General features: G+C 46.4%; 1 protein-coding gene across 1 annotated transcript in view; it reads right to left on the reverse strand.

Annotated features, from left to right (window-relative positions):
• The window catches only part of LOC115650794 (isopentenyl phosphate kinase-like), a 35708-nt gene continuing 16770 nt past the window's right edge, over positions 1–18938 (reverse strand). The window contains exons 2-6 of the mRNA XM_030561205.1: positions 10994–11111; positions 8073–8132; positions 7384–7545; positions 6607–6691; positions 1–2331 (exon numbers count right to left, since the gene is read on the reverse strand). Coding sequence (XP_030417065.1) covers positions 2075–2331; positions 6607–6691; positions 7384–7545; positions 8073–8132; positions 10994–11111 — 682 coding nt within the window. The 3' untranslated portion in view covers positions 1–2074. The remainder of the gene's footprint in view (positions 2332–6606; positions 6692–7383; positions 7546–8072; positions 8133–10993; positions 11112–18938) is intronic.

Here is an 18938-nt window from a genome sequence, read left to right on the forward strand (position 1 = left end):
TTATTATTCCTCCAGGTGATCACTGGCATGGAATTTTATTTGTAACAATATTTTGAGACATTTGACATATTTTAATTCTGCCTGTATTTCGCCCTTGCAAAATCTTACCTGTCCAAATTTTTGGCTCATCCTAATTTCAAATATATCCTATTGGTACAGGCCAGATTATACTCTCACAGACATTCAAACAATCAATAATAAAGAAACTACATTCCTTTGAATTATGTTGTTATGGAAGAATTCTGAAAACATCATGGACAGACCGCGTAACCAACAAAAAGTATTGGAGATGACTGAACTCAGCAAATACTAATCAGAGATCTCATAAAAAGAAAGATTCAGTTTGCAGGGCACATTTTAAGGTGTTTAGAGGGTGATGTATGTTTACAGAAAAAGGTGATCTTGGATGGACAAGGTAGTACTATGGGTGGGTCAAAAGGACTATTTACCCACAAAGAAATTAGCAGAGGACTGAATAGAACTGAATAGAAATTAGCAGAGGACTGAATAGAACTGAATAGAAATTAGCAGAGGACTGAAAGAATGGTTGCAAACCTCCATTACCCATGTAAGAAGAAGACCTAACTTTTTGGAGAATATTTAACTGCCAAATTTAATCGGAGTCTGAATTCGTTATCTAAAATTAATCTCAGCTCTAGTTATTATGGAAATTACACTCACAGTTCTATAGCTGCGGTGAGCTGAGTTTGGCATGCAAAGCATGGATTTGATCACTGTTACATGTGAACAATACAGTGAAAAGTGGAAGATGGCAGTCATATTTTGAAAGAGGGCAGTTCTTTGTGAGTTTCTGATTTTTATGCCCCAGCCTCTTGACCGAAAATTTTGTTATGGAAAAGTGTGGCCAAAAATGACCATTAATCCTAAATATTTATCCTCAAAAGTCAGTCTTTCCAAAGATCTATTCAACAGGAGGGGTAGGAGGAAGAGGGAAAGTATATATGTGTGTGTGCAGAGAAATATGGGGCACAAGAGGCTGGGGGAATTTGGAGGGCAGGAGGCAGAGGCAATCTGAGGTATACACTCCACCTTCTTTGTTCTGCTGTGGTAATGCAAAGCACCTATTTAGCGAGCCAGTAAATTCTGGCTGCTCTGTGCTGCTCCAGGGTGGCATAAAGCAGTCAGTGCGCACCAGTGAACATGATCTTAAAAGTTGCACAATTGGAAAATAACTTAAGGATGATACTTCTTCTCTTTAGGTTTTCAAAAGCAGTCAGCACCCAACACGTTCGGCTCTTTTGAAAAACCGGCCCCAATATTGGGTGCTGAGTTGTTTTGAAAAGTCTGACCTTAATCTCTCTGCATCTCAGATCCCCATCTGTAAAGCTGGGTTAATACTGAACTGCTTTACATGGAAATTTCAAGGGTTACGTTAATATCTGTGCAGCACTCACACACTTGCATATTGGGGGCCATACAAGCATCTAGACAGACAAAGAGAACTGTGAAGAGCTAGACTACTTAATTACGTGCCCAAATATGAACACAGGTGCTTAATTTTAAGCAGCCCCAAGTCTGAAATTTTGGCATTGACGCTTCATATAGAAGTGTTTCTAGGGCAGCTTTCAGCAGCAGAATGGAATTTCGGACACAATGGTCTAGAATGAACCAGATAACCAGAGAATTCACATCAAAGTCCCCTCTATATCATACTAAACTACTTAGCACTTGCATAGCACTTCACAGCCCCAAATTGCTGCGCTAATATTAATTTATTAATCCTCAGCTGAAAAGGCTGAGACCATTTCCCAGCTAGCTGCCTGGCTATTTGCTACATGCCTTTACGTGCCTCTTTAAGTGAAGACATATGTAAGAAACATTAGCAGAGGATTATCCACCATTCAGGTCAGAGCTGCGCTGGAGAAGAGATGCATTAAAATGCAGACTAGGAACTGTCTATTGCCAGTGAATGATGAAGAAGTCCTCTGCCACCGGATGGTTTATCTGGAGTCACCGGTGACATGGATAAATCACGGAGTGGATACTGGGGCCCAACTGGAACAAGTTGATGGCAAATCCCCCTGTCCGACAGGCTACTACAAAGACAGCTTCTTCAGGCTGTTGCAAGGGAGAGTCTCGTGCCCTCGCCCACTCCCAGCTCCCCAGTTAAGCATGCTCTTTCGGCAGCTTTGCTGTCCAGTTTGCAGATCAGCACTGGAATGGTTCCGTGACTCTGGATGACTATGTTGACCGCAGCCCGTAACTTCAGGGAGATTCCCCCGGTGGTATCGTGTGGCAGGGCAGATGTGAGCACAGAGGGGTCCATGCTTCCATCAGGGCTGACGGAAATGGAATCCACCAGCCTGGCACCTGTTTGGGAAAAGAGGTAGGGAACATAGGTCAAAACTGACATAAAAATGCTGAAAGATGAGACAATTCTGTAGCACCAGCATTGTGGAAGTCCATCCCAGATAGCACATGGCACATTCCAGTTCTACTGATCAAGAAGGGGAAAATAGGAACAAGATACACTTCAACAACAGCAGCAAAGAATCCTGTGGCACCTTATAGACTAACAGACGTTTTGGAGCATGAGCTTTCGTGGGTGAATACCCACTTCCTCAGATGCATGTAATGGAAATATCCAGGGGCAGGTATATATATGTGTGCTAGCAAGCAAGCTAGAGATAACGAGGTCAGTTCAATCAGGGAGGATGAGGCCCTGTTCTAGCAGTTGAGGTGTGAAAACCAAGAGAGGAGAAACTGGTTCTGTAATTGGCAAGCCATGCACAGTCTTTGTTCAATCCTGAGCTGATGGTGTCAAATTTGCAGATGAACTGAAGCTCAGCAGTTTCTCTTTGAAGTCTGGTCCTGAAGTTTTTTTGCTGCAGGATGGCCACCTTAAGGTCTGCTATAGTGTGGCCAGGGAGGTTGAAGTGCTCTCCTACATGTTTTTGTATATTGCTATTCCTAATGTCTGATTTGTGTCCATTTATCCTTTTCCATAGAGACTGTCCAGTTTGGCCGATGTACATAGCAGAGGGGCATTGCTGGCATATGATGGCGTATATTACATTGGTGGATGTGCAGGTGAATGAACCAGTGATGGTGTGGCTGATCTGGTTAGGTCCTGTGATGGTGTCGCTGGTGTAGATATGTGGGCAGAGTTGGCATCGAGGTTTGTTGCATGGATTGGTTCCTGAGCTAGAGTTATTATGGTGTGGTGTGCAGTTACTGGTGAGAATATGTTTCAGGTTGGCAGGTTGTCTGTGGGCAAGGATTGGCCTGCCACCCAAGGCCTGTGAAAGTGTGGGATCATTGTCCAGGATGGGTTGTAGATCCTTGATGATGCGTTGGAGGGGTTTTAGCTGGGGGCTGTATGTGATGGCCAGTGGAGTCCTGTTGGTTTCTCTCTTGGGTTTGTCTTGCAGTAGGAGGCTTCTGGGTACACGTCTGGCTCTGTTGATCTGTTTCCTTATTTCCTCATGCGGGTATTGTAGTTTTGAGAATGCTTGGTGGAGATTTTGTAGGTGTTGGTCTCTGTCTGAGGGGTTAGAGCAGATGCGGTTGTACCTCAGTGCTTGGCTGTAGACAATGGATCGTGTGATGTGCCCGGGATGGAAGCTGGAGGCATGAAGGTAGGCATAGTGGTCGGTGGGTTTTCGATATAGGGTGGTGTTAATGTGACCATCACTTATTTGCACCGTGGTGTCAAGAAAGTGGACCTCCTGTGTAGATTGGTCCAGGCTGAGGTTGATGGTGGGGTGGAAGCTGTTGAAATCATGGTGGAATTTTTCCAGAGTCTCCTTCCCATGGGTCCAGATGATGAAGATGAAACTTCAGGACCAGACTTCAAAGAGAAACTGCTGAGCTTCAGTTCATCTGCAAATTTGACACCATCAGCTCAGGATTGAACAAAGACTGTGAATGGCTTGCCAATTACAGAACCAGTTTCTCCTCTCTTGGTTTTCACACTTCAACTGCTAGAACAGGGCCTCATCCTCCCTGATTGAACTGACCTCATTATCTCTAGCTTGCTTGCTAGCACACATATATATACCTGCCCCTGGATATTTCCATTACATGCATCTGAGGAAGTGGGTATTCACCCACGAAAGCTCATGCTCCAAAACGTCTGTTAGTCTATAAGATGCCACAGGATTCTTTGCTGCTTTTACAGATCCAGACTAACATGGCTACCCTCTGATACTTCAACAACAGTTTGTTTCTGAACCTTATCACCTGGGCCCATTAGCAAAAGGACCTGGGCCTGGTGCCCAATAGCACTACAAACGACAGCCTGCACTGTGCTCTGGGCACACGACTGGTTACAGAACAGGTACAGTTGGAGCATATACAGACAAATCAATAGATTGCCGGCAGGGTTATGGTTTGACTTGTGCCCTGTGCAGAACTGACCTAACCCCGCTGGGGAGTTCTGCCCTTCACCAAGATCCAGTCAATCCAATCCATCTCAATTCAAATTCACCAGATATGTAAGACTAGGCTTCTAGGTCTTCGACACTGCACTGGTCAACTGAAGTCTATCTGTGGGTTTATACCCTGCCTATAGTATATGAGAATCTCCACAATATGGAAGAAGGTTGGGACTGCCTCACCATCTCATAAGGCTAAATTCTATAGAGGAAAACAAAATTTTCCATTTGACACTTCTCCAAGTGTCTTGGATATGAACTGCAGACAAGGCCAGATCTTCCCTTACCATTAACTGGAGCAGCTCCATTGAAATCACTGAGCTTATGTTGATTTAAACCATCAAAGGCGACAGATCACAAAGGGATACAGTAGACACATTTACCATAGAATACAGTCATAGATAGCCAGTAAGGAGACTATACAGAGGGGTCTCAGCAAAACACTAAAACTGTCTTAGAAAACAGAAGCATTGGCAATCCAAGGTTGTAAATTAGAGGAATAGTTTTGAAGGAACATCCCAGCTACTTAACCCCGAAAGCCCAAAGGGCAAGGTTATACAACTCCCTTTAATCCTTCTGACACCTCTCTTTCTTATAAACAACTGCAGTGTGTGCACACCCAGGTATCCCTTTCTTTTCTGTAAGCCCCAGTCAAGATTATTTTTCTATCAGACGCACATGCAAGAATATGGGGAACCTACCAGATGCTAGGGATGGGCCCAGCACTAGAGACTTCAGAGCTCATACCACTCACATGTACACACACATTAAAGATGGGCCATTTGAAACCCTGGATCCAAAACACCACTGTGGAGTGTGATCCTGGTTCAGCATCCAAGTTTTGCAATGGGCCAAACTAAATGCTCAGATTCTCAAATCCCCCATCCTCTAGGTGTCCACAAAAGCAGCTGCAATTTTGCAACTTGACCTCATCTCTGTCTAAAATATCAATTCACGCACCATACACTGAATTATGTATGATAGTTATTAATAGATAAATATAAATACACCTCTACCTCGATATAACACGACCCGATATAACACGAATTTGAATACAATGCGGTAAAACCATGCTCGGGGGGGGGAGGGGGGCTGTGCACTCCCGTGGATCAAAGCAAGTTCCATATAACACGGTTTAACCTATAACGCAGTAAGATTTTTTGGCTCCTGGGGACAGCGTTATATCAAGGTAGAGACGTATATGGAGATATACCTATCTCAGAGAACTGAAAGGGACCTTGAAAGATCATTGAGTCCAGTTCCCTGCCTTCACTAACAGGACCAAGTACTGTCCCTGACTGTTTGTTGTTGTTGTTGCCCCAGATCCCTAAATGGCCCCCTCAAGGATTGATCTCAAAACCCTGGGGTTAGCAGGCCAATGCTCAAACCACTGAGCTATCTCTCCCTCCATAAGGAACCACCGTTTGCACATCATTTTTATCAGGTGTCATCTGGCTATGACCAGCGTGGTCCATGGCGGGGGCTCCTAGGTGCTATGGTAATACAAATAAATAAATAAATAAATAATATACTTCAGGCCTAATTCTTTTTTGCTTTGCACTTGTGTGTCATTTACATTTATGCAACATAAGTGGTAGCATTTCACATCCTCTTTGCACAGGTGCAAATGGCTACACATTAGACCAGAAGTTGGTTCAATAAAAGAGCTCACCTCACGCTCCTTGTCTCTTTAATATCCTGGGACCAACAGGGCTACAACCGCACTGCAAACAACACCGTTTAGAGGCAGTTTCAGTTGAGGCTGTTTTTGTGAGTCTGCACAATGCACATTACTCCATGTGCTTCAGTTCTGCTGCTACTTCTGTCCTTGACTCTCACGCCACTTTGCTGCTGCCCCTCAATCTAGACCTGCAGTGCTCTGACATTCCAGTCCTGGGCCCCTAAACAGCTCTTCTGATATCCCTCAAATCCGATCTGCAGGTCCCCACACCATCCCAGTCCTTGCATTCATTTGGGTAGACGCTAGCAACCCTGCCATATTCATGTGATAAGCTCTAAATTATCCTGTAGAGCTTGCGCTGCGAATACAAAACTCATGTGATTTGTGAGTCACACCAGGATAAAATACAGATGTGAATAGTTAGCATGTTAACCTACTGAACCCAACAAAAAAGCATAGAACATGAACAGATATTGGGGGAAGGACAGGAATAGACTCCATTTTTCCTTCTCGAGCCTTACACCATACCTGGGGTATCAGGTGGACGGTCATAGATTCCACTGACATTGGTCAAGAAAACCACTCGCTGCGGGGAGAATTCCCTGGACAGAACCTGCAAAATGAAAAACTGTGCAACAGAGAATCTAAAGCAACAGGTTCCCTAGAATCTCAGTAACAGTTCCAAGGCCAGTTTCTTGTGGGTGTTCTTCCCATTGCTTCCTCTTCCATGAATATATACAGTCACATAACTCAGAATCCTCTCCTCAGCTTCTGGCCTCCTTCCTATGTCCCTATTGCACAGTAAGGGTTCAAGGCTGAATCCTGCCCCTGAACATGTGGGTGGACAGAATGGACCCAACTGTGGTCACAACTGGGTTAGGTCACAAGTGCCTTCAGTCCTAGTCCCAACTGTAAATTTCAGAATAAGCCCATATTGGAGCTTTTGTGCTGGTTGGGCCTCTTCCCAATACACAAGCGGGGAAGCCATGAAAGGTCAGGTTGGGGCTACAGTCCCCTGTACACAACCCACAGTCAGAGTGCATGAATAAGAAGACATTCCCAGGAGATTCCCATATGGACTCTCAGGAGATTGGCTCTTTTAGAGATTCTCTGCACCTGTCAGAGGTCTGTCTATGATCATTCTGAGCTGAGAGCAGAGGAGGAAGGGATGGTATCACCAGCATTCAGCCCTACTGGTAGAGAGGTCACCCTCCAAAGACAAAGCCCAATAGTAACTATCCATGGATGACAGTGAGAGATTCCACCACTTCCACTCCCACACCTGGGGAAGGCCGGACATCTTACCTCGATAATAGCATCCCCAGACAAGATACAGCAGTGCTGTTCAGAGTCCAGAGCACAGTCCCCATGCACAACCGGGATGTAGCCAGCATCCAAGGCGTCCCTTATGGCAGAAATGCCAGCCTGGCTGACTTTCTTGCCTGCTGTCTTCCAGGCTCCAAAGGGCTGCAAGACAGACACCATGTTGGCCAATGGCTTATGTTGACCCCTGTCATGATCTAACAGCATCCCCCAGCTGTGAGCTTCTCCCCTGCCCCTCATCTCAGTCAGAAACCTTGCAGGCATTCAACATGCAGAATCCACAGCTTCATTCTAAGGCCACGTTACACCTGTTAATCTCTGGATTCTCTGTGTCGTGTCTGACAACCAGGTGGCCAGACACCAGAGAAGAATTAACCAGTTCTCAGAGTCTTCTATCCGGTGGCCAGACTCACAGTCTAAGTATGTCCTTCATGCTGCCCCTCCTGGGATTCAAATCAGGATCCTTACAGTTCACAGCCAGCAGCTCTACCTGCTGAGCCAAAAGGACCCCTTCCACTAGCTGAGCCAATAGGATGTATAAAAAGTTGGAAGTTGTTCTTTCCCTCTCTCATATCTCCTGCTCCCACTGCATCAGGTATTGTACTAATCCCTTTCTGCAGAGAGGGTGAGCCCCTCGAGAGCAGAGAAGGCAAATACAGGATGCCCCTTACCGAAATGCCCACCGCTGGGACGCTGCACTTCACCAGCTGCTCCGTCACCAGGTGGTTCAGCTGTGGGACCAAACAAGCATCATTACCATCAGAACAGCTTTTCTGTCTATGTGCCACCCCACACCACCTGCAGCATCGGTTCAATAACCCAGGGAGGGACGTGAGCCAAAGCAGTTCCCTGCGTTTCTTAGAGCTGTCTCACCAGGGCGGTAAGAGTCCAAACGGCAACATCTGGAGTCACCATATCTCCGGCCACCTCACCTTACTTACCAGAGGTATGCGACATACACTTCTGGTTCTAAGCTGCTTCTATTGTTATGCACCCAGATGACCGGGCTGCTGGTTGAGTGCATTGGCTTCCTTTCCATTAGTTCTTCCATGGAGGATTTGTGGTTTGAAGCACAAATGGACTAGTCTGTAAAATGGTTGTGGTGCCTTGATTAGTTTTGCACTGGTTTCTAGGGAGACTTTCCAGGTTAAATTTTACACAGAGCCAGATTTTCAAAACTGGTCAGCACCCAAGGCGCTGGGCTCTTTGGGCAAACAGGCCTATACAGACCCCGATCTTGTGTTTATCATAGGCAGTGTGCAGTGGGTAAAGAAGGGGATTGGGAGCCAGGACTCCTGCGTTCTGTTCCCAGTTCTGCCGCGCTCTTGCTGTGAGATCTTCAGTGCCTTGGTTTCCCCATATATAAAATAGGGATGATAATACTGAGCTACTTCACAATGCAGGAGAGTGGCTGGAAGGCTGAATTGGTGAATGTTTGTAAAGTGCTTTTAGGTCCTTACTAGAAACTGGACCATGATCTAAAGTTCTGAAAAGTTCAGGTATGCTTGGATCTTGGAATTTTGGCTCAGGTCCGATTATCGCTACAGAAATAGAGGCAGGTCCTGCTCCTGGCTATGCACTGGAGGGACAAGGAGGTTTCACTGCTGTCCCAAGTGATGCAATGAATCCCAGCAGGAAGGGGGCAACAAGAATGGCAGTTCAGTCCCCAGTCCATTAGACCATGCCATCTCCCTCTCTTTTCTTGCATTTCCTCCTCTACCTTCCCTTTTTCCTTCATTTTCCCTTTCTTCTGATATTCCACTGGTAAATGTGGCTTTTCTCCATGTGTGTTATTACAGAAGTGACACTACGTGATTTACTATGGTTTAATCTTTACTTTCTTTGCCTGGTAATGCTGCACAGTGGACTCGCCCATTTTGCACCTTGCGAGTCATATGCGGCTGTGCAAAGTGGGTATAAAATGCTAGCAAATCCGAATTCTTCACTCACTCCAGTGGAAATGTTTTACAGCTCCTTTGCACAGGAGCAAATCACTGCACAAGGTGCAAATCCATGGAGAAGCAGACCCAGTAGGTGGCTCCCTTCATGCTGAGTCAGGACTGAACCAGAATCCTTATACTGGAGCTGTAAGCTGCTAGGGGTGCCTCCTTCACACAAGGTATAAATCTGAGAGGTCCTGACCATTTGTAACCAGAGTTCCATGGTACTTTTTACATATATAGGGTTGCTAACCGTCTGCAGGGCATGTATTACATCTGACCTTCTTGAATATCCACTTGCAATTTCCAATATTAACTTTTCCTATCCTAGATTTTGGTGTAGGGTAGGAAGATGGGGAACAGCTGTATTTCACCCTAGAGGTGGCTGTATTTCACTGGGATATGAACTCATTCCCTGTGTTCAGTTCATTAAGTTCAGCAAATGCTTTGGGATACTTCAGGAAAAAGTAGGTATATAAAGGTATTATTATTAAATTATATTATTTACATAATACATATGCAAGTTTAAGAATTGCAAATAGCTGCAAACCAGCCCCTCCTCTATTTACCTGCCAAGACCTGACAGTTCTGCATTTCTCTGAGATAATTCACACCTAAAACAGTGGAAGGCTATAGTTCTTCGAGGTGGCCCAGCTGCAAGGCGTCATGGGAAAGGCCTTAGCAGGTACATATGCATTTTCTTGTCTTACAATCTCAAGCATTTGTTTATTATGTTGCCCTTGAGACTGTATCATTTATTCATAGGGAACTTCAGTGCAGATAGAAAAGATTCAGTTGAACAGAGCGGATATAAACTTTACACAGGTCCCATGATGATCTAGGAAGCTGGAAAATTGGCTTCCCCAGGTCCCTCGTGATCCCATGTGAGAGAGAGATTCCTGGGTTATTCTCACCCTCTGCTCCCCTTCTGATCCATAGGACTGGGATTAAGGGTGTGTGACCAGCGCACCCCTGCACCTTGGCAGTCCCTGACTGCTGCAAGAGCCCCTCATAGATGTGAGCAGCTAAGTGTAACTTAGAGCAGACCTAAGGCTTCTCTACGTTATACTGAGATACCAGTCTGACACTAGGATGGTCCAGGACTGGGGGAATGAACAGGCTGTTTAAAACAACTGTTGTGTCCCCCTTTCTTGAGCTGTGGAAAGTGCAAGCCCAGGATCTGGCCCTCTGACAAAACAGAAATGGTTCATAGGAAGAGCTTGTGACAACAAATCTCCTAATCGAAAAAAAAAAAAAAAGTTTCCAAATTGTCAACATATATATTTTTAAATATATATATAATGCTCCTGTTTGACATTTGCAAAGTGAAAAGTTTCTTTTTCTGGGTCAAAACAACTTTTTGTTTCAAAGTTTTAATTAACTGATAGTAAAAAAAGACACTGATTTTTTTTTTTTTAAATGTCAAATGGGCACAAAACGTTTGGCCTGACCCAATCCAAATCACTGCTTGGTGAAAAGTTTTGAGATTTCGACTTTTTGTTCCAGTTCAGGACTGGAAAAAATTTCGGAACTCTTGAAAACACTTGTGCATGGGCAACATCTTTCCTGTCCAGCTCTACTCATGATGCCCCACCCTCGGGATAAGGGATGCCGGTTACCCGCTATTAAGGGAGGCATGGGGTGCTGCGTACCTTCGTAACGGAGAGCCTGGTCAGACACAGACCTCGTCGCAGGGCCTCGCTCCCGGCCGAGCCCACAGGGGATCCTGAGGCCACGCCATTTGCCTTTGCTTGGAAATGCCCAAAGGAGCTGGAATCGGGAAGAAATCGGTTATTAAAGTGAAGCCAATTCAACCTGGGCTCGCCGTTCCCTGTGGCTTCAGGAGGTCATAGACTTTTAGTTCCACGCCCTCCTCGGAGAGGTGCTAAGCTGAGGGGAAGATGCCAAGTGAATTCAATCACAGGCTCCCCTATTGCCTCAGCAGGAAACCTGCCTCACTCCCTGCTCCTGCTCTCTTCCCAGAGCCCTGCCCACTTCCCTACATTCCTCTGTCCCCCTTAATGAGCACCAAAGGAGGCCTTCCCCTTGCCAACATCCCTAGGTCTGGTCTCCTCCCTAGTCCAGCTGGCCATGGTCTCTGCCCTTCCTTGTCACACTAATCCGTCCCTGCCTTCCCCATACATGCCTCCTGCCCCCTGCTGGTTGCTGGCTTGAGAGAGTGGATAGCACACAGCAATGGCAGGAGGCAATGGGGAAGCAGGAAGATAGACCACATGATTTCAGAGTCAATGTCTCAGGCCTCAGAGTGGAGATTAATGCAAGAGGTGGAACTGGTGTCTCCTCAGGAAGAATTTCAGGGCCTAAATGTTTGATTTCCCATCCTTTACCCCTCTTAAGCCTCAAGATTTCAGTTCCTACCATGTCACTGTGACAAAGCCTACAGCAAAAATCCCACAGGGTTGTTAATATAAAACCATTGACTATCTGAGTTTGGGTGTTCTCTGGGTGTTGCAGTGCCTCCGATGATGCTAGTGTACCCAGAGGACAGACACAGAGGGCAGCATGTGAGGCAAAGCAGTCTGGGATGTCCTGTCACAGACAGCAAGGAGGCAGAAAGACTTGCCAAGTCTGTTACAAAGACACACTTACAGGGTCAGCAAAGCACTGTGCTACACACCCACAACAGGATGACAACCATGGCTCCACCTAACTTGTTGGCCAGGGAAATACCTGGACAGCTGCCATGATTATTAACTAAATACTAACCACATTTGTGGGGATACAAACCAGGCCAACGACTGGTTACAAATCTGCCTAAATATTATAGTGTAGCTTGCACCTAAAAATCCAGTATCCCCCACACACCAGGTTCCCAGGGATTTAAAATGAATTGGACTTATTACCTCTCACAGACCTTTACCCAGCACAGGTAACAAAGAGCTGGGAAAGGTCGCTGATAAGGTGGAGCCCCTTGACTGACAGACCTCCATGTGACTGTCTCTGACCATCTCCATGGACAGACCTTATTACCACATGACACATTTCCACCTGGACCAAACCTTTAGATGTCACAGGCATCAGACACATGCTCCCTTTGGTTACAGTCATACAGACAGATAGGCTGTTGCAGGACAAAGGGCTGGAGGGAACACGATGGATCAACTGATAGATGCTGCAGGTGGATGCAGTAGAGGAATAGAGGGGTGGATGCATGATTGGATGGATCCATGGAAGGATGAGCAAGCGAGATGGGATGGATAGATGGATGGATGGGAAGATGAGATAAATACTGTGGGTAGAAACTATGCTGTGATCTACAGGGGAACAGGGGCCGTGGAGGGGCTTGGTCTGGCAGGGATGGAGGCCACAGGTGACTGCTGTGTTTGGGCCAAGGAGGTATATATAAGGGGACAGGCTGATGAATAGAACTTGCAGCATAAATCCAGCAGTGATTGAAGCAGAGCAGGGTGAGACTAGCCTGGTTTTCAATTCTGTAACATTGAGGCAAAAGATGATGGCCAGCAAATTGTTTTCCATCTGGGGCATTAATGAAGCCCAGCAATCTCCTGTCAATCTCTTTTACTGGCATATCACGTGTCCCTAGATGGTCTAGGGCCATCTCTAACTCGTTGACATTCATGACAGAGAATGGCGAATCCCTCTTCCCCATTGGCCAGTCATGTGTCATTTTCAGGCATGTCATGTTTGGGCTCCATATCCTTTCGCTTCTCTCCCTTCACCCCCAACAGCTGTTTCTGTTTTGAAAGGAACTTAACCAACTTGTGTTCCAAAGGGGTCCTTCTCCTGGAGATACCTGCTCTGTGGAGCAAATCAGGCAGTGTCACAGTGGGGACAGCCAGTCATGTTTATCAGCTGCGGGCCTGTCCTGAATCCAGTAACTCCCCCAGGAGCTTGAGCACTGACCTTTGCTCCCACAGGGCCTGTAGGATCATGGAAACAGCTTTGGGCACTGTCATTGGGAGGAAGATCTTTGCATCATTAAAGAGAGACCACTCCTGGATGTTGTCACTAGCAGCGGGCTGGCAAGGAATTTCAATTCAGGCTCAAACTGGTGGCAGCAGCAAAGCGGGATCATTTAGGGAATATTAATAATATCTATTGCTTATATGGCGCTTTTTATCAGTAGATCTCCAAGCACTTCAGGTCTTTAATGTGTTGATCCTTATTGTGCAGGTGGAGAGCTGAAGCAAAGAGAAGTTAAGTGATTTGCCCAGGGTCACACAGAGAGTCTGTGATGGGGCAGGGAACCGAACCCCGCCAAGTCCCAGGCTAGTGCCCTAACCACTGAGAAAGACTGGTACTGGGGGGAGGGGGGAAGTGAGGGTGCCTCCCCAAAATGCCAGGAGCCCAAAGAGCTAAAATAAAGAACTCTGAAGAGCCTGGGTCATGTAAATAAATGTCGTCATGTCCCTTGCTGTCGTTAATGTTCCAGCCCCTCATGATTATTAAAGATTCCATTGTGACAGTTCCAGCAAGAGCAGGGGTGCTCTGTGTCCCAGGGTCCTACCCAGCTTCCAACAGAAGTATTTCAATTCCATGTCCCTAAACCTCCCACTGGGATTTCCCTGGATACAGCATCTTCTTTTCTTTTCCTTTCTAACATATCGACCCAACTTGGCCATTTTCTCTCTCTCTTTCTCACTGTCTATGCATCTTTCTTCTTTCCTCCACTCTCCCTTTGCTTATCTTGGTATAATAATGGAAGTGCTCCTCTACAACTCAGAGCACGTCATGCCATTTAACAAAAAGACCTACATCCACAGTCCCTCTTTGCAGGTGACCTTTGGCCTCTTTCCTATCTCTCGAGGTGCACGTACAAAAACAGAACAACTCAACCATCGCTAACACGAGACAACATCACTTACAAAGAAACCTCCCTGTACCAGGCCACAATTCATCAGCCTCCCACATGACATGAAGGTCAACAAACTGAATGGGGGGAAGTGAATGCCAGGGTCAAGGGCCCTCCGCTAACATTGCTCTGTCCCCAGCATTCATTCATACAGATCCAGGGGCTGTCAACGTAGCTATCTCAGCTGATCTCAAGTGCTGGGCTGGAGCCTGAAGAGAGGAGGTGTGTCTGAGGAAGCCAGGACCCTATCGATACAGGGCTCCATGGATCTAAGTGTCCTAGCAACAAACTGGAAGCCAAAGTAGACCAGAGGGCACTGGGATAATATGTTCCCCATAAGAAGCACTTGCTCATGAAACAATCAGCTGCATTCTGCACCAGACAAAGCTCCCAAGCGCCGTTCCGGGATAGCCCCAAGGAAAGCCCATCAGATTAATCCAGTCTGGAGGTAAAAGAGACCAGGATTCCTGAGGTGGAGTCTGTAAGTGCAAATAAAAATATTAACTACTGCTGTGACCTGGGGACCCAGGAGCAGCTAAGGATCCCAAAGGACCCTTTGAGTATTAACCTTATCAACAAGAGATTGGCAGACCCCTGAGTCAGAGACGCTGGTATTGTCTGCCCCATCACCTGTCTCCAACAATCTGCACAAGGCCACAGCTCTGATCCACGACTCTATCATGTCTGGACAGCAGGAAAGCCTGCCACGCTGTCTGAGGCAGATGGAACAGAGCTGTAGGGCTGAGTGTCTTCCACATGGTGATGGAAGTTCATCCCAGACCATTCCACACTCTTCCTTCACATACACACTGGGCAGGTGGGGTAAGAGTAGAACACTTTAGTACCCTACGCAAGCAAACAGAAGAGCAATTGCCCAACCCCACTCCCTGGGATTGCTTGGAGAGGAGAGGTCAGAGGCAGTGCAACTCCATTTACCTCTGCCAGGGTCCACTGCCTTCACTGTGATGAAATAAGCGGTGACATTCTGTACCTTGGGGGAGCACCCTATAACCCCCATATTCCTCATTTATATAGGAGTGTGACCTTGCATATAAAACATGCCTTGTAAGGTATCAGGGGAAAGGTTATGATTTGCTTAAAGTCACTTCTCTATCCATAGATGTGTATCATTAATGCATATGAAGTTATGATAATTGTGTTGTATGGTTGTCACTAAAACATGCTGTAAGTTGGAGATTCAGCCAGATATTAGCTCCCTAGAGGCAACAGCAAGGAAAGTAACCAATGCCCACGTGGGGTGTCAAACAACTCATCAACAGCCATTGTCCAGCCAGGGAGCTACAATTCAGAGACTCACCTGCATGAGGCCACAGCAGGGAAATTGCTCAACCTTGCCTGAAGACTCAGCAATGCCCATCAGACATGCCTGGACTTGTGTTCTCCAAGCACATGGGGCATATAAAACAGACACAGTGGCCACATGCTTGGCCTTTCTTCTTCACCCACCTACGTTGCAAGCAACAAGAACACTCTGAAGACTCCAACTGGGACTGGCCCAGATTTCAATGGTGAAATATCCAGTGGGGTGAGAAAAATGGCTTAATCTAGATGTTGCCCAGTCTAACAGGGTTGAGAGTTTAGACCGCGTGGTTATATTTTCTTTTCTTTTGGTAACTAACTCTGACCTTTTGCCTATCACTTAATATCACTTAAAATCTATCTTTTGTAGTCAATAAACTTCTTTTACTGTTTCTCTTTACCAGCGAGTTTGCCTGAAGCATGTGACAAACATGCTCAGGTTTGCAAAGGCTGGTGTATGTCCACTTTCCGTTGATGAAGTGGTGAACCAATTAATAAATCTGCACTGCTTGTCTTGAGCAGTGCAAGACAGTTTATTCCTGAGGTAAAGTGCTGGGAACCGGGGGGATTTTTGGCTCTGGTGCCTTTTTCTGTGTGATTCATGAGTGGCTCTGGGAACATTTATGCAATCTAGCTGGGTGTTGGGTCTCCATATGTGGTTGTGCTGAGTGATAACAGCACCTGGAAGGGTTCGCCGCTGGTCACTAGCAAGGCATTGTGAGAGACAGCCCAGGCAGGAGAGAGTTCGAGGGCACAGAGGTCCCATAGTCTCAGGCTGCACCTCAGAGATCCCATCACATAAGCAATGAAATAAAATGTAGTGACTCTATGGAATCATCGCTCTAACATCCCCTGCCAAAATGATCCTGGTGGGTTGGGGCCAGGACTCGGTCAGAGTACCAAACCACGTCAGTCAACTGGCCAATGGGAGGCCACCTGGGCAGATGCTTCCTGGATCCTACATAGGTTCAGCCCTGTGGTCCAGCCCCACCTGTGTAAGGACATCCCACCGGACACATGAGCAATCCCCTCTGTCTTCACTTTCACGTGTCTGACAAGGCTGGGGCTCCAGGCAGCAGTTCATGCAGGGAAGGGTTCTCAGCCATGAAAATGGAGGAGCAGGCGGTGTTACTGAGAAGAAGTTGGGATAGGAAATAGCAACTCAGCATTGCAGGTGATGTGAAAGCCAGGAGTAGGCACAAGAGGAACTCACAGAGGCAGCTCACTAGGCCTAAGTGGAGCAGAGAGCCAGAGAGTCCAAGCTAGGGAATGGAAAGGGGCAGGCAGGTGGTTGCACAAGCTACCAAAGGTCAGAAGGGAATCTGGAATGCAGGGCCTCACATCCAGAAGAGCAGACTAGTAAAGTCAGACGCTGAAGCAAGGAGCCAGAAGAGCAGAGCTGACTGCAGGGTCATGCAATAGAACTTGGGCTGTAGGCAGCTGGAGGCTTAGTGGAAGGGGAACTTGGGGAGGCAGCGATTTTGGTAATTTGGTCTAAGCATCAGGACCAACATGTGATTGTGACTGCCTCTTATCTCAAATTGAGCCCCTTAAAATCAGTGGCTGCTTTGGAAAACACAGCTGTGATTGCTTGACAAGTCAGGCATTGAGTCAAGGACCAAGCTCAGCTCTGATTCCCAGCCTTGCCCTTTATCCAATACCACATGCTTCCTGCCCTTTACGTCACCCTCTGAAGCATTCAGCACCTACAAGTGAGAATGACTTGAATCTAAAGCCCATCACGGTCCCCCAGCTGCTCTAACACAGAGCCAACCTAAAATAAACAAATACAAGTTTCAACAGGCCAACTCTACACATTCCTAGTTTTTAAAATACCAAGAGAATTTCCTTCAAATTGGACTTATTTTGTAGATTTCAGTGAGTCTGAAAAATCAAGCCAAGTCTGAAGAATACATGTACTATCATTCTATAACTTCTTGATCCTGATTTGCAACTACATTAGGGCCCCTTTGCACCATTCTGGAAGTATAAAGCAGCCTTAAAGTGTGAGTAAGTTACATTTATACCACCAGAATGGTGTGAGGGGGCTGTAGTTTAAATGGAAATCAGACCCAGTGTCTATAAAACGTATTATATTGCATAAGAAATTATAGATTGCATTATATCCCCTATGGTGCTAACTGGCAAGCCATTTATAATGAACTAAACAGAAATTGCATTTTAAAGTGTAAGCACAAAGGACCAGAGTTAAGGCTGAGATTGCATCCTTAACTCTATATTTCCTGAATATTAGCTGCATAAGTTCGCAACCTGAGTAGTGTATTGTCACTAATTTTGCATATAGGTATCTCTATATCCAGCAGCTTTCTTGGTATGGACATGATATTAAGATGGAAGACCAATGAATTACAAAGTGTGTTTTCCAAGAAATGTTACCTGGCCAGCGATCACGAGGTTGCCTAAAAGCTTCGGTGGCATGATAAGATCACCAATGATGGTCATAAACTGAATATCCAACTAGACCTAGTTAAAGATCAGTCTAGGTGGTGCTCGATCTACAAGGAGGCTATATTCCTTTGGGATTTACCATGATGGTGCTGTTCTCCATATCCATATAGCAATACATAGCTGTATCTAGAGCTATAAAATCTGTACTGGCCGGGAACAGCGAACCACAGCCACTGGGAGCTGCGGGGGGGCCGTGCCTGTGGACAGTCAATGTCAGTAAAATACCTCCCGGCCCGCAATCAGATTACCCTGATGAGCCGCATGTGGCCCGCAGACTGCCCACAACTGTTCTAAAACCTCCGTGCTTTGGAGCAGGGACTTGAGATTTTGCAGGCAATTGGCCCTGGTATCAGTGACAAGCCTTCTGCTGACCTCTTGAAAATCTGCCCAAATTTGACCAACTAAGAAGTCTCTGAAAATCTCAGTTTGCACACGCTCAGCAGAGACAGAGTTTGGCAGCTAAATTCTTTGAAGTTTCCATCTGCACTGAGCATGCTCCACCCTGAGCTGAGCAGGACCTTCCCTGCAATTGCTCGTCCCACTTGCCAAGGAGATAGTTTATCCTATGCCCTGAATACTTCCCCAGCCCTGCTAGAGCCGAGGCAGCGTGGAGGAGGAACAGCACAACTGGAATGCAGAGGAGTGAGGAGCAGAGGAGAGGACAAGGTTAGACTAAGAGGTGTAGGAGTCGTGGAAGTGGGAAATAGGAGAAGAGGAGGACAGAAGATGAGGTGGGGGAGGAAGGGAGAGACAGGAGCAATGTGGGACAGGTGACAGGTGAATGGAGGCAAAGGCAGAGATGACAGCAGAGGGGGACAGGCTGGAGGAACAGCGGTAAAAGGCTCTGTAACCACTACATACACTCACCCCCAGAATCTGGAATTAAACTCAGGAGACTTGGGTCTCACCATTCCTCTGCTGCAGGCAAATAGCTGTATGTCTCCTTTTCATATTGTATATTTTGTGTTTAGACA

Source organism: Gopherus evgoodei, chromosome 4, assembly GCF_007399415.2.
Source record: "Gopherus evgoodei ecotype Sinaloan lineage chromosome 4, rGopEvg1_v1.p, whole genome shotgun sequence".
In the NCBI taxonomy this organism is placed as follows: Eukaryota; Metazoa; Chordata; order Testudines; family Testudinidae; genus Gopherus; species Gopherus evgoodei.